This window comes from Neolamprologus multifasciatus, chromosome 12 (assembly GCF_963576455.1).
Source record: "Neolamprologus multifasciatus chromosome 12, fNeoMul1.2, whole genome shotgun sequence".
Lineage (NCBI taxonomy): Eukaryota > Metazoa > Chordata > Actinopteri > Cichliformes > Cichlidae > Neolamprologus > Neolamprologus multifasciatus.
The window spans coordinates 11713242-11726599 of record NC_140450.1 but is presented as its reverse complement, the minus strand read 5'-3'; the positions used below and the strand labels follow the sequence as shown (position 1 = coordinate 11726599).

General features: G+C 40.6%; 2 protein-coding genes across 23 annotated transcripts in view; one reads left to right on the top strand and one right to left on the bottom strand.

Moving 5' to 3' along the window:
• gpat2 (glycerol-3-phosphate acyltransferase 2, mitochondrial) overlaps nt 1–5512 on the top strand; it is a 186889-nt gene extending 181377 nt beyond the window's left edge. For all 21 annotated transcript variants that reach the window (XM_085179074.1, XM_085179078.1, XM_085179063.1 and 18 more), the window contains one exon: nt 1917–5512. In XM_085179074.1, coding sequence (XP_085035200.1) covers nt 1917–2033 — 117 coding nt within the window. In that variant the 3' untranslated portion in view covers nt 2034–5512. The remainder of the gene's footprint in view (nt 1–1916) is intronic.
• fahd2a (fumarylacetoacetate hydrolase domain containing 2A) lies at nt 3939–13255 on the bottom strand. 2 transcript variants are annotated; one of them, XM_085179100.1, is made up of 8 exons: nt 13111–13255; nt 11535–11800; nt 11077–11293; nt 9984–10043; nt 9730–9892; nt 7314–7422; nt 6722–6809; nt 3939–4529 (listed from the first exon to the last, which is right to left on the bottom strand). In XM_085179100.1, exons 2-8 carry the CDS (start codon nt 11798–11800, stop codon nt 4467–4469), a joined length of 966 nt encoding a protein of 321 aa, XP_085035226.1. In that variant the 5' UTR covers nt 13111–13255; the 3' UTR covers nt 3939–4466. The 2 variants fall into 2 exon arrangements, with proteins under 2 accessions (XP_085035226.1, XP_085035225.1); XM_085179099.1 differs by having other exon boundaries at nt 13048–13253.
• Between the last annotated feature and the right edge of the window lie 103 nt (nt 13256–13358).

Here is a 13358-nt window from a genome sequence, read left to right as displayed (position 1 = left end):
AAAAAAGTAGCGCAGACAGGTTGAGGTCTCTTAGCTGTGACAAAGTGGTTTACATTTGACATTCAGGTCTTTAACCTTTCCCACCCCAGAAGTCCCTGTGCCGGTGCCATTTTTCAAAGGTTGCCAAGCATGAGGCCAGCTAGTACTTCACTGTATAAGAGAAATGATTTGTGTTGAGCTCCGTTGATGTTTCATCAGATTTGGTAGGGTTGCACTGAGAAGTTTTAAAGCAGCATTTACACATGAGATCAGTGTTTACAGTCCCATATTTTTAAGGCTCTAATAAACTCTCTAATTCACAGTTGGAAGTAAAATGATCGATAGAACAATCAATAATAGTGTCTCATTATAACCTCACTGTTTTAAATGAACCTGTAATGCTGTTATCACAGTCTATTTCTTTTTCTTTTTCTTTTTACATTTTCTCTCATTCTAAGTTTGGATTAAAGATTAAAACATCTTTCGATCTCTGTAGATGTGCTGCGGTTCAGCTTCTACAGCTTCTGCAGTTCCTTGAGACTTTACACACTAAATATATGACCCCCTTATAAAAAGTGATTTGTGATTATAGGTTTTTCTACCTGGAAGAATTTAAAACTACTAGACTCCTTTCAGTAATAAGAACGTAACCTTGAAAGAGCCACATGTTGCGGAGTGCAGGAGTTATATGCGGAATAGGACTAATTTTAACAATGAAGCATTGTTTTGATTTTACTGAAGGATATTATGCTGCATATTTTGCTGGAGTGTACGAGGCAACAAAACTTGTTTTTTTGAGGAATCTTCTGTTGCACATTTCTCTTTCTTCCCGTTGGGTGTGAGATGACCTGATATGAAAGCACTCCACCAGGGCACAGTGAACTCTGGATTAAACAGAAACTTTGATGAGACTAGATAAAGGCCTCATGTATATTGTTGATAGATTATCATGCCGCTGCAGCTTTCAAGTCTGCGGATGTTTGTTTTTTTCTTTCTTTTCATAAAATGAAAGTTGGAACGCAGCAAATGGTTTGTCTTGCAGAAGAATATGAGCCTCTCTTATCTCCATCTGCTCTGATTCTGCAAACAGCAGCAGGGAATATTGAAGAGAAAGAAGGGCACCAACTTGAACGCCGAAATCTGAACAGAAACGCAGAATTTTCCAGAATGATTTATTGTGTAGCTTTTGTTTAGTGTTGGTTTTATTCATGTAAAGGAGTAAAAAGCACCGTATAAATGAATGTTACTTACTTTTACCTATTGTCATAGGAGGTATGATTTTCAGAAGAAAGAGCAAAGAAGCAACATTTTTATCCCTACTCTACCACTTCACCAGCCTTCCAACTCGGCAGGCAAAGTGTCTGCTCCCATCTTCTCTTTCAGTCTGCGGGTTGGGAATCGCGGTCTTTTTAAAAATAGAGCATCATTGACCCATTTATCTGCAAACATCTCAAGAGGCAATTATTAAGTTTATTATTGAGGTTATCAGTCAGAAATGGTCCTCATCTTCATCTTAAGCCTCCGATGGTAAGGCAGGGGAATTCTAAGATCTCCAAGTTGAAGCAAACAGGAAATGTGCTTCTAGTTTTTAGGAAACTTTAAAAGAAAAAGGAAGGACAACACAATCTTAAGTTTGCCTCTTTCATTTGGCCTCATTATTTCAGACCTTGCTAAGTGAATTAGGTGATGTTGTTTATGTGAAATCTGTAGCTTTGTTTTTCTTTCATTTTTGAGGCATTGTTGCTTTGGGAGCTTTTTGTTTTTATCTGTCTTATTACCTCACTGTTTTTTATTCAGCCTTGTGCAGGAAGCGCTTTGATGAAGATGAGAAAAAAGCTGCACACTCACTTTGTTCAAATAAAGGTTACTAAATAATAAGCACTGTGGTCGCGATGCTACTAACGTATCTGTGTTTCTGCTCGTTATTTTCAATTCAGGTCCTCTTGGAGGAGTGGCAGAAGGAAGGCGTCTTCCTGGCTGTTAGTCCTTTGTTCCAGTTGTCAGAAAACAGGCAGAAACTGCACCGCTTCATCTCTCAGTACCTCTACAATTAATACATTTAACTGAGCAGCATGACTCAAGGCTTCAACGCGGCTTTGTTTTCTTGCAGAGTCTGACCTCATCCTCTGTTTGTATCAAGGAAGCCCGTGTTCAGTTAAAACAGATGCATGCTGAGCCAGGACGCTGGTGTCTTTAGGTTAATTGCATTTTGATTTTTCAGTGATGAGACATTGATTTTAAGTTTATCTTTAGTAATAGCATTTGCATAAAGCCGCAGGAGAGGAGGATTATTAAGTCCCTGTAATCAGTTGTGAGGACTCGCTGTAGGATGACGCTCATTGGTACAGTTTGCGCATCCATGCATGTTTATGTTGTAATGATGGATGCATCAAGTTTTGTCTGTTCCATGAGAAAATGTTTGTTTGGTTCTTTATACTCAAATAAAGGTTCCTGTGTCATCATGACTTGAACAAAAGCGCAAAAAGTTCACTGTGTACAAACTAAACCAACTACAGCCCTTTAAAGTAGTTTATTAGTTATTAGTTAGTCTCTTGCACACAGCCATGGTTCTGAGCTGCTCTCCTTCTGGACGTAGATCATTCAGTGCTGAGTCAGACCTCTGGAGAGCCTGTATGTCTCACGTAGACCTTTCTGACATCAAGATGCAGAGACAAATCGATGGCTTGCTTTAATTTAACTTGGAGGCCTATGTATTTTGGCGTTCACAGCTGACTGTTTGTACAGTCACATGCCAGTGCAGCTGTTTTTACTCCTTCAGCGAGCACAGACCACAGACCACAGCCGCAGTGGTTGAGCTGCCATCGGCCGTGAGAATCTACTGCCACCCAGTGTTGAGCTGAGGATACTGAGTCCTAAATAGTTGTGGAACTGGCCTGTAGCCATGGCCCACTCGGAACAGAAATTAAATTAGGTTTGCGTTTGAGTATCTGTTTAAGAGCAGCTACCGAGACTTAAAACAGAGGATTTGCATAATAAGAAATGTGAGTTTTGAGGACTGTTTTCCATGTGAGCTGCTCTCACGTGGAAAAAAGAAAATCATGAACACCTTTAAAAACAAACAAAAAACAGGCTAGGGATTGATTGGCTGTGGCATTTTAAAGTCGCAATTCAGACGATGCAAAATACTTTTTTTCTGAGTTATTATAATTATTATACAGTTGCCAGTGGGGGTGAACTAATTTAGCATTTTTTCCATTAATTTCTGTGAATATGTAAGTCTGATTTCATATTCGAGGCATTCCTTTAGTCTTCACAATAAAAAAACTAGAAGAGTGCTGAAGATTCCCTCTGCACTGAGCATGAAGCGAGGCTGTGGATCCAGAATAGACGGATCTGGGTTAGTTTGTTTTCTCAAGAACTTCAAACAGTGTCTCCAAAATTTCCTTTAAAAGGTCCTTCCAGAAACTCGTGAATCCAGATTTGGATCCAGATTAACTCCAAAGGTTCATCTTGGGCCAATCCCTGCCTTCAGTAAACACTTTCATGCAGATCTTTTCATAACTTGTTTAGTAATCCTCTTGGCAAACAGACAAACCAAACTAATCACATAACATCCTTGGATGAGGTGAAAATCTCCTCTGTGACTCGTGAAGATTGCCTGAAGCTGCCTGAAGCTTTTTTGTAGGGTATTTTAAGGTTAGCGAGACACTGAGCTGCAAAGCACTCCACTTTGCACCATATATGTTCAACAAAAAGCTAACTGATCTTAAACTGGAGCAGTTTACAAATTATAAGGGATACAGTGGTCGAAACGTAGCTGCCAGTTTGAGGATGTCAACATGTCACACTGCTGCAAATTGTAAACAAGTACACTGAATCCTTCCTTGAAGCTCTCTGTCAGACATTTATATTTAAAAGCTGCTACATGAGTCAAAACACAGATTGAAGTAATTAGAGAGATTTTTCTCCCGGGCAGTAAAACAGAAAACAACACACAGTTGGAAAGCAGCATTTTTTTAATTTCATTAATTTCCACACATCTCGTAATCTGTTTTCCTTCTTTTATGGGAAAGATGATGTTCTTTCACTTCTGACTGAAGTTTTATACGCAGTCTTTGATCCTGAATATTAATCATAATTAGAAATACTTTTTACGTCAGTGTCAAAATATTTTTTTATTTTCACATAAAAAGAAAAATCAGTAGGTTCACGGTTTCTTCTGCACAGCACGAGTGGGCGGCTGCTGACGGAGGGTATTTTTTACAGCTCGTGATGACTCTGAGGTTGAGTCACATAATTACTCTGTTTTGTGTAGTAAAAGAAAATAACACATTTTCTCTCCTCACAATTACTGAAGTATCATGAATAAAACATTCATCAGGCAGTTTTACATATCTCCTGATGTTTTTTTCACATTATGTAAAAGGGGGAAAAAACTATTTGAATAGTAATTCATTGTGAGGAGCGGGTGATCAGAAGGTGCAGTTCAGCGGCTGATGTTCATTCATGGATTCTCTTCTCAGGGTTTACACCACTTTGTTGATTATAGAACCTAATTGTTCTATCTGGCACTCCACCACGTCCCCTTTCTGGAAGAAAAAAATGTTTTAACACTTAATTAAAACAACACATTTCAAATCACTGCCTTATTATCTGTTAGTAATTAATGGGGGAAAGGACAATATAGTCATTTTATGCCTCTTTTCAGCTACATTTTTTAAATTCTTTGCCTGTACTAAAGTGGCTTTGCATTGTTTCACAGTTTAATTTTTGTTTTCTGTTTTAGCTTCTTTCTCCAGGAAGAGCCTTGCAGCAATATAACAATCGCAAAATGTCAATGAAATTAAGCAACTTGCAGCAACAACAGAAAAAATAAGTATTATCAATGCTAAGTAGGCAGGTCCTGAGCTGGCTCAGCTTTGCTGGCTTCACATCCAAAACCACTGCTTCTCATATGAGGGAGTGGCATGTTCATTAGATGGTTACCTAGGCAACCAGAGCCTGGAATGGCCATTAGTGACCGACTGTCGTCTACAATCTATTTATGTGTGACCTAAGGCTTTATTCTGATTGGCTGGCCTTTGTAAACCAAAGGTTTGAACAGGAGATGTGTGGAGATTCTGTGCTCACATGTGGAAAAGAAAGTCATCACAGGAGACTTTCTTTTCCACATGACTGTAAGCGCCTGAGATGACCACATTAACCCTCTGAGGTCTTAAATCATCATCAGTTTCAACCCTCAAATTTAACCTGAAGCCAAATTCTCAACTTAGGTACTCTGAAAGAGCCATTTTTCCTTTCTTCACCCCTCAGCTATATGGCTCATGCTGTATTACCATCGCCCCACAGGATGAGCAGGTGTTGTGGACACGCATGTTTGTTAATGCGATGACTCGAGAACGAGGCGACGTAGGAGTTTGAAATTGATACCGTAGTGTTTTATTAAATTATTCTCCCAAATCTTGGCAATAAGGGAACAAATAAAACAAGAGCACTCAGAGAGCACAACTGCCCCCAAAGGGCAAATGCTATACTACAACTTTGATGTTTTATTATGTTTTTATTGCAAAATGATGTCAGCCTGTTATATTATCATTGTGACATCGTAGGATGTTATTGAAAAAATAAAAAGTGTGTTATACAGCTCCCTCTATGCCCTTTCACGTGATATGTTACTCATATTATTTATATGATTTCTTGAAAAATATTTTCACGGTCAAATACTTATTCAACCTAGGTACTCATGACCCCCAAGGCCTGGTATATTGTAAAAAATTAAATAAAAAATTGTGGGTAACACAATTTTCTTTACAGATGTTCACATTTGGTCTGACATTGACCTTTGTTTCCAAAACCTAGAGATAAGGTCGAGTCATCACCTCTGATTACTTGAGCCCTGCATATAACTTTGTTGCTGATGGTTGGTTGTGAGCAACCTTCCTAACCCTCTAATGCAGGAGTGTTGAACTACAGTCCTCGAGGGCCAGTGTCCTAAAACTTTTCTGTCTCTGCTGCAACACACCTGAATAAAATGTCTTGAACTCATGCTGAGGTGGCAACCCCTAACCCTACTCAAGCAAATTTATATATATGTAAGTGTTTGGAAAAATGTACTTCAAAAAGTGCTTTTATTGCACCAGGTTCATTCACTCAAGAGCTGCTGTAGCATGAATCAAATGGCTGAATTGCTGCTTCAGCATGCAATCAAGTTCAAGAGTCTTGCTAATGATCTACTAAATTTATTCAGGTGTGTTGCAGCAGGGATGCATGTAAAGGTTTCAGGACACTGGCCCTCGAGGACTGGAGTTGACACCTGTGCCCTAATTTAGTACCCTGTCAATCATCTGTATCCTGTACTTATTGGTGATCATTTCATGATTTCATGAACTGGACTCAAAAGTTCTTGAATGTCACTGACTTTCTACAATCTCTGGTTTCAATATTGCTGCCACTTCTTGGGTGAGACTTTGAGGGTTAACAAGCCTTCTTTGATACCATACAGAGATAAGAATGGAAGGGAAAAGCAGTCTGATAGATATTACCTGTGCACACACCAACCTCATTATTCAATACTTGATGCCTCTATCAAACTCATGTTTGATAGAGGCATAAACCACATTGGTAACAACGGATAGAAACGAAGGAAACCCAGAATAGGTCCTCTTTAACTCTGTGACCTTAAGTTTCTTTGGATAAAGTAAAAGTAAAGCTGGAGCTGCACAAAACATTCCAGACCAGCTGTACATGCTGCGAATTCACTTTTGTCAGACTATAAAATCACCTTGAGAAAGGTGGGCGGCTTTCTAAATGCACCCACACCTGGAGGAGTTCCTGTCAGAAACACATCGCCTGGTATCAATGTCACAAACCTATCAGGAGGGGAAAAAGCACAGAGTGGAATATCAGAAGAATACCATCACTTCTGCGAATTAGGATTTTCTTTCTCGTCATCGCACAGTATAATTTCAGTATTAATTTAGATTAAGCCGGAGCATGCAAAACAATATCTCCCACAGATTATTCCGCTGTCTGCACAGATCCTGTGAAAGGTGGTGTGGGCTGCCATTATTAAGAGGATAACACAGGCATTATCACCAGTAAGTTGAGCGAGAGTGGGAGAGGCGTTGTCGTCTTAAAATCTCAAATCAGATCAGAGAACGCTCCAGCTGGTCAGGGTGCCGGTTGGGGTGGATAAGTCTTATATGAAGCGTGTAATTTTAGCTCAGAGTCGGCAACTTTTTGTGGCTTCATTTCTTAACTTCCTGGAATCTGAACTCTCAGCTTGAGTTACTCAAGCAGAAAAGAGTACTTTGTTATGTATATGAGTACATAAACACACAGTATCTGAACTTCTCAACATTTATGGAACTTACTTTGAGACCCAAGCGACAAGCGCTGCTGTCTTGAAGATGATCTGATCCGTGTTGCTGTTCTGGACCGTGTCTCCATTAACCAGGCAGCGGATGCTCAAGTTATGAGGATCTGAAGGAGAAATGACACATGAAGTAGTTTCCTACTTGTGACTTTAGGCCTAAAGATAGGTGACAAATTTGTAGGGAAATCATTTTATTATTTTAAAGAAGCTGGTGGAAAGTAGTCTAAACAAATTTATTAGACCACCCGTCATGAACACACTACTATTATTTTTTCAAGAGTACATCTGCATCGTGGATAACAACAGTTTTTAGGTTTTAGCATTTAAATATAATTTCTGGCCTGTCTTTTCAACAGTGCACTATAGGATACATGTGATCACTCAGAACTTTCTTCTGTGCAGTGATGTTTACACAGACTAAAAGCATGCATTCAAAATGCCCCCGACAGCATAACACAGCCACCACATCCTCTCCCTGCAGGGGGGTCAAGCATCTAGGCTTTTCCTTTAAATTGTCACCCATCCGTAGAGGGTTTTAATTGCTCAGCTGCCTCTGGTTTACCTGCACGCAAATAACCAAAGTAAGAGGACAGCGACACTTGTGGAGGGTAATTACTACTAATAAAAATTATGTAATTATCATTTTCAAACAGGCAGACAAGCACACTCAACCTTAAAAGAGCAATTTTCATTCTAACTAAACTTAGACTGACGTGGTCTTTGACAGCGACGGTGTTGAATAATTTTTCAAGTGTGTTGTATAAAAGAAAAGCCTCGTCTCTCTGAAGAGGACATGTCAGCACGGCTTAGTTTTGCAAAGTTGCATCTGAACAATAAACAAAAAACTTCTGAAACAATGTCCAGATGAGACAAAAGTGGAGACATCTGGCTGTAATGCACAGTACCATGTTTGGTAAAAATCATCAGCACCCTGTAAACTATGGTGATGGAGGGGTGATGATCTGGGCTTGTGGTCCATCCGGAGGCTATTTAAATGTCACCTTCCGTAGACGTGGGCACGCTGCTACCCTGCTCTGCTCCTGCACCATTTCCACACCACATCACAACGTTTGGTTATTTTGTTCTCCCCCGAAAAAAGTGAGAATGTCATCAGTTCTGATTGTTTGTCTGTTTGTTAGCAGTCTAGCATCCACAGTTCTCAAGAAATTATCTGTGAATGTAGCGCCAATGAGAGCTCGAGCTGATTTAACTTTGATGGATTTTGGTCACAACAAATGTGAAAAATCTGTAAAAACTCCAATATTACAGTTTAGCCCTCATACTCGCTGAGTGATCATTTTAGCTGCGATTCACACATCTGCCATACGGACTGCTTTACAGCACTTTTGTGGATTTACATCTTTACTGTTGAGTTCAATAAATTTAGTCTTCATCCACGAGCCGTTTGTAACATTCACAAATGAATGCCTGAATGGTAAATGGCCTATATTTATATAGCGCTTTTACTCAGTCCCTAAGGACCCCAAAGCGCTTTACACATTCAGTCATCCACCCATTCACGCACACATTCACACACTGGTGATGGTGATAGCTACATTGTAGCCACAGCTGCCCTGGGGCACACTGACAGAGGCGAGGCTGCCGAACACTGGCGCCACCGGGCCCTCTTACCACCACAAGTAGGCAACGGGTGAAGTGTCTTGCCCAAAGACAACGACCGAGACCGTCCAAGCCAGGGCTCGAATCAGCAACCTTCCGATTACAAGGTGAACTCCCAACTCTTGAGCCACGATCGCCCCGAACGAATGAACTGAAGCAACAATGTAGCGCTCATTAAAAAAAATCATACAGAACACAATGATGAAGATTTATTGCAGTTAAAGGTGTTTTTTTTACAAGCTACTGAATAATGGAGTGTACTTAATGTTTCACGACTGCATGTAACAATAACCATTTATAGTATCTTACGTGAGTTTTTTACTTGTCAGCTCAAATAATGGCCGTAACCTAAAAGCAAATATCAGCGATGATCGCCTGTCAAGCATAAACATCATCGTGGGACATTTTTATGTGAACATCTCATCTTTGAAAATGGATATTATGATGTGATGCAGGAAGAGTCTAGTCTGCATATAGAAGTAAGAATTTTTGTTTTTGTTATTAAACCGTTGGTAGCAGAAATTAAATCGTGTTGAATCGTAAACATGATGGCCCACATTTGACAAGAATGTTTTTAGCCTTTAGAAATCCTAATGGTTACCATTATCATCTGGTTGGAGCTTTCATGCTGCTCCCATCAGCTACAAAAACAACATTTCCTCACTGAATTGCAGCTTGTTAACTCGGTGAAGCTGCTGGCGTACGAAATCACACATAATTGCATGAGTCACCAGATTGTCTTTAATTCCCCCTTTCAGCCTCACGCTTCCTGCTGCGGATTCTCGTTCTCTCACCTGTCACGGTGTCAGTGGTTACTAAGGCTGGGCCGAGAGGACAGAAGCTGTCAAATGTCTTTCCTAGAAGCCACTGCTTCCCGTTACGCTTCATCTGCCAGTCACGAGCGCTGACGTCATTGGCCACGGTGAACCCGGCCACGTAGGAGAGAGCGTCTTCCTCCTAATAGAAAGAGGAGTGGAAATAAGAGTCAGAACAGCTGCTTCGCCGAGCATGAAAGCACCGCGGCCTTCATTGATGCTGTGATGCTGACCTTGATGTGTTTTCCTCTTCGTCCTATCACAAAGGCCAACTCCACCTCCCAGTCCACCTCCTTCAATCACACAAAAAGCCAAGATGATGTAACAACGGCATCAAGAAGCATCACGTATATTTTTTAGCATTAATAAATAAAGTATACTAAAAACAGCTTTTGTTTTTTTATGCAAGTGTTGTGTTGTTAAATTATTGTCCTGCTCACATCTATCAAAGAAAACAAAAGAATTCATTTGATTGGTTAAATTTTAATCAGGCACTAAATGTGAAATATGTTACAGGGCCTACTTTTAATGGCTAACGTAAGGAGTCCCCCAAACCTTTTCTATAATACTTTGGTATTTTCTCAAAATAACTTCAACACTCTAGTCTGGCTTGTCCAGACCAGATTCCTACTTTAAACAGGGACCTACTCAACCTTTAACCACTCATGTAAAAGTATTTTTCCATTAAAAGTAAATGTTAATGTGACAACTTTCAAGGGATTTGAAGTTCAAAGCTACAGAGATGCACTTCTATGCAATCCTATCCAATTCGCATACTCTGAGATCAGTATGTAGGCTGCTGATCAGCAGAAAAGGTCACGTGCAGTTGACTTCAGTCTGTCTGCAGTAGTCAAAGTGTGTGAGCTGTGCAGACTTGGGCTAAACAGACACAGCTGAGGATGCACTGACTCTTTGATAACATACATTATGCAGTCTCTTCATTAGTTCTGGTGTTTGAACTTAGGAACAACACAACCCATCTGAAAAATATGACAGAGATGACCTTTATTATCTGCACACCACACTGCCTTTAACGCAGATAACGTTGGTCTGTGTCGTCTGTAAGGCTACATTAGATGTGTTGTGTCCTTCGGGAGTAATCCTGGATAATAAGAGCGGAGATTTCAGGCTTGTTTGAAGTCAAGGCTGATAAAAGCTAGAGGTGATAGCTCTTGTGGTGGTTTTTGCTCAGAGATCTTCAACAATCATCTTACAAGAATTTTATTTATTTTTGTCTTTTTCTAGATATAAGTTTGACTTCTTCTGAGTTAGCATTGTTCTTCCTATTAAGGCCTCTGTCAGTCAAGTTAACTTTCTTGTCCTCACCTGGCTCTCAGAGGGCAGTATGATGTCATCGTACGGCCCTGTAATGGCGCTGGGAAACTTGTTGAAGATGATTGGTTCTTTGGGGATTGGAGCATTTTGTTCCAGGCAGTGGTCGCGGTAGTTCATACCCACACATACCACCTTCTCTGGACCTGTCACTGGAGACAGCAGCTGGATGTCTGCTCGGTCTACTACACACTTACCGGACGCCAAAGCTCTGAGGATGATGAGGAGGAAGACTGGTTTTAGATGATGTGGAAAACAGAAGTTGAACAGATGACCAAGCTTGTTGACGTATGTGAGAAAGAAGATTGTGTTAACTGAAAATACTAAAATGATGATGATTTGAGATGAGTGTAATCAAATAAGCTGATGATTGAGTCATTTGAGTAGAAGGAGCATAAGGCAATAGTATGGCTGTATTAATTAATGGCTTAATGGAAGAGAGTTGTTGACACCTCTGTGCACACTCCAGGCCCTTGTCTCCCAGCTCCAGAAGCTCTCTCATTGTTGACGGCATCGAGGGGTCAAATGCCTTCAGATCCACCACACTGTGCCCCTCACCTTGCTCCACTCCCACCCTGATGCTTGCTCCTTCACCACGACGTCGAAACTGCACCAGACGCATCGCTGCACCGCTGAGTCCTCGCCTCTGCACGTCCACAGCTTGCCCCTGAGCGATTACACTCCTGAAGATGCAAAAGGAGCGAAGAGGAAGTCTCATCTGTTCGTGTGAGAAGAAGAGGAAGTGGAAACAGATAGTAGAGGTCATACCTGATCCTTCAACAAATGCACAGTCCAAAGACATGGATTGTAGTTTAACTGATTTTGTGTGAATAAACATGAATAATCGTTTGTCTCTATATGTTAGCCCTCTGGTAGATTGGTGACCTGTCCATGGTGTAGTGTGACTCTCACTGGGATAGGCTCCGACCCAACTGTAGCCTTGAATTGGATTAGAGAAATAAGATGGACTATAGCGTCATTTTCCTGTTGTTAGCTGACAGGAGCGGCGCCTGGTGTGATATGCTGCTGCTGCTGCTTCAGGTGTGCTGTGCACAGACGTTCTTCAGTATACACCTTGGTTAATAAATGGTAAATGGACTTGTTCATGCTGCACAAGGCCGGGCGTCACACCCAAGTTTGTGAATATGAAGACTTAAGAATGTGGTCGTTTTCTGAAAATCAGCTAGGATTTTAACATTTATATTAAAGGTGCAGCTACTAGGAGGCTGTAGAGTAGCACTGGTGATCACTACCATTTTCTACTTTTCTTGAACAGTCAGTCCTTCATGCAGCATGTCTCATTCACACACACTCTCTTTTAAATGTAAGTGACTTCTATCTAACATTCACACACACATTTACACTCCAATTAAGACTGACACTAAGCTTTAGTCTGAGATATCGAAATCCACCGACAGTAGACCACCTGAGCCACAGCTGAACAATGACTGGATATTTGATTTAAAGCAAATAAGGCATTTTCCCCCAGAGACCTGCCTAATATGACTGGATTGTTTCCCCTCCATTTCTGACCATTCTATGTAAACTATAGAGCTAGCTGTGCGGGAAATCCTAGTATATCATCAGTTTCCGTTTATAATGCAGTGCAACGATTCTGTCATGCACTACTTTTCTAATATTCTCCAGATTCTGACTTTTAATGCCTCAGTCTAAGCTCCTTAAACTCTTAAAACTTGCGTGAACCCTAACTTTTCTGAGAACCGGCTGCCATAATGGAACAAGTGCAAATTAAGTTCGCTAATCGGCACAAAATAATAACACGTAATTATCTCCCGCTGTCGCATTATAATAGAGCTGCAAGTTGTAACCACGGTGGAAAAAGCAGCTTCTCTGTGCAGCTTCTGTCGCTAGAAACGGTACCTGCAGCCTGGGATGATTTGCTTATCTCGGATTTATTTTTTTTTTAAATCATTTTTAACTCTTATTTTATACTAAAACACTTACAGATCAACCGTGACACCTACTGCTTCCACTTCGACCTTTGCACTGCCTTCAGTAAATACTCACCTCCGCAGTTTTTGCAGCTCTGCACAGAAAACACTACTTTTAGCTACTTCCGGTTAGCGTTTGTAGTCCGTCAGCTCAGTCTCGTCCAAAGCGAGATAAATCACTCAGCCAGCGACGGAGTGCAGCCACGATTATCATTTATATCATTGCTAGTTGTAATTTATATATGTGTGTGATGTAATCATCTAAATTGAGCTTTTGGTTTTTTAATGAATCGGAAGTAGAAACTACAAATCCCTGCTGTGTCC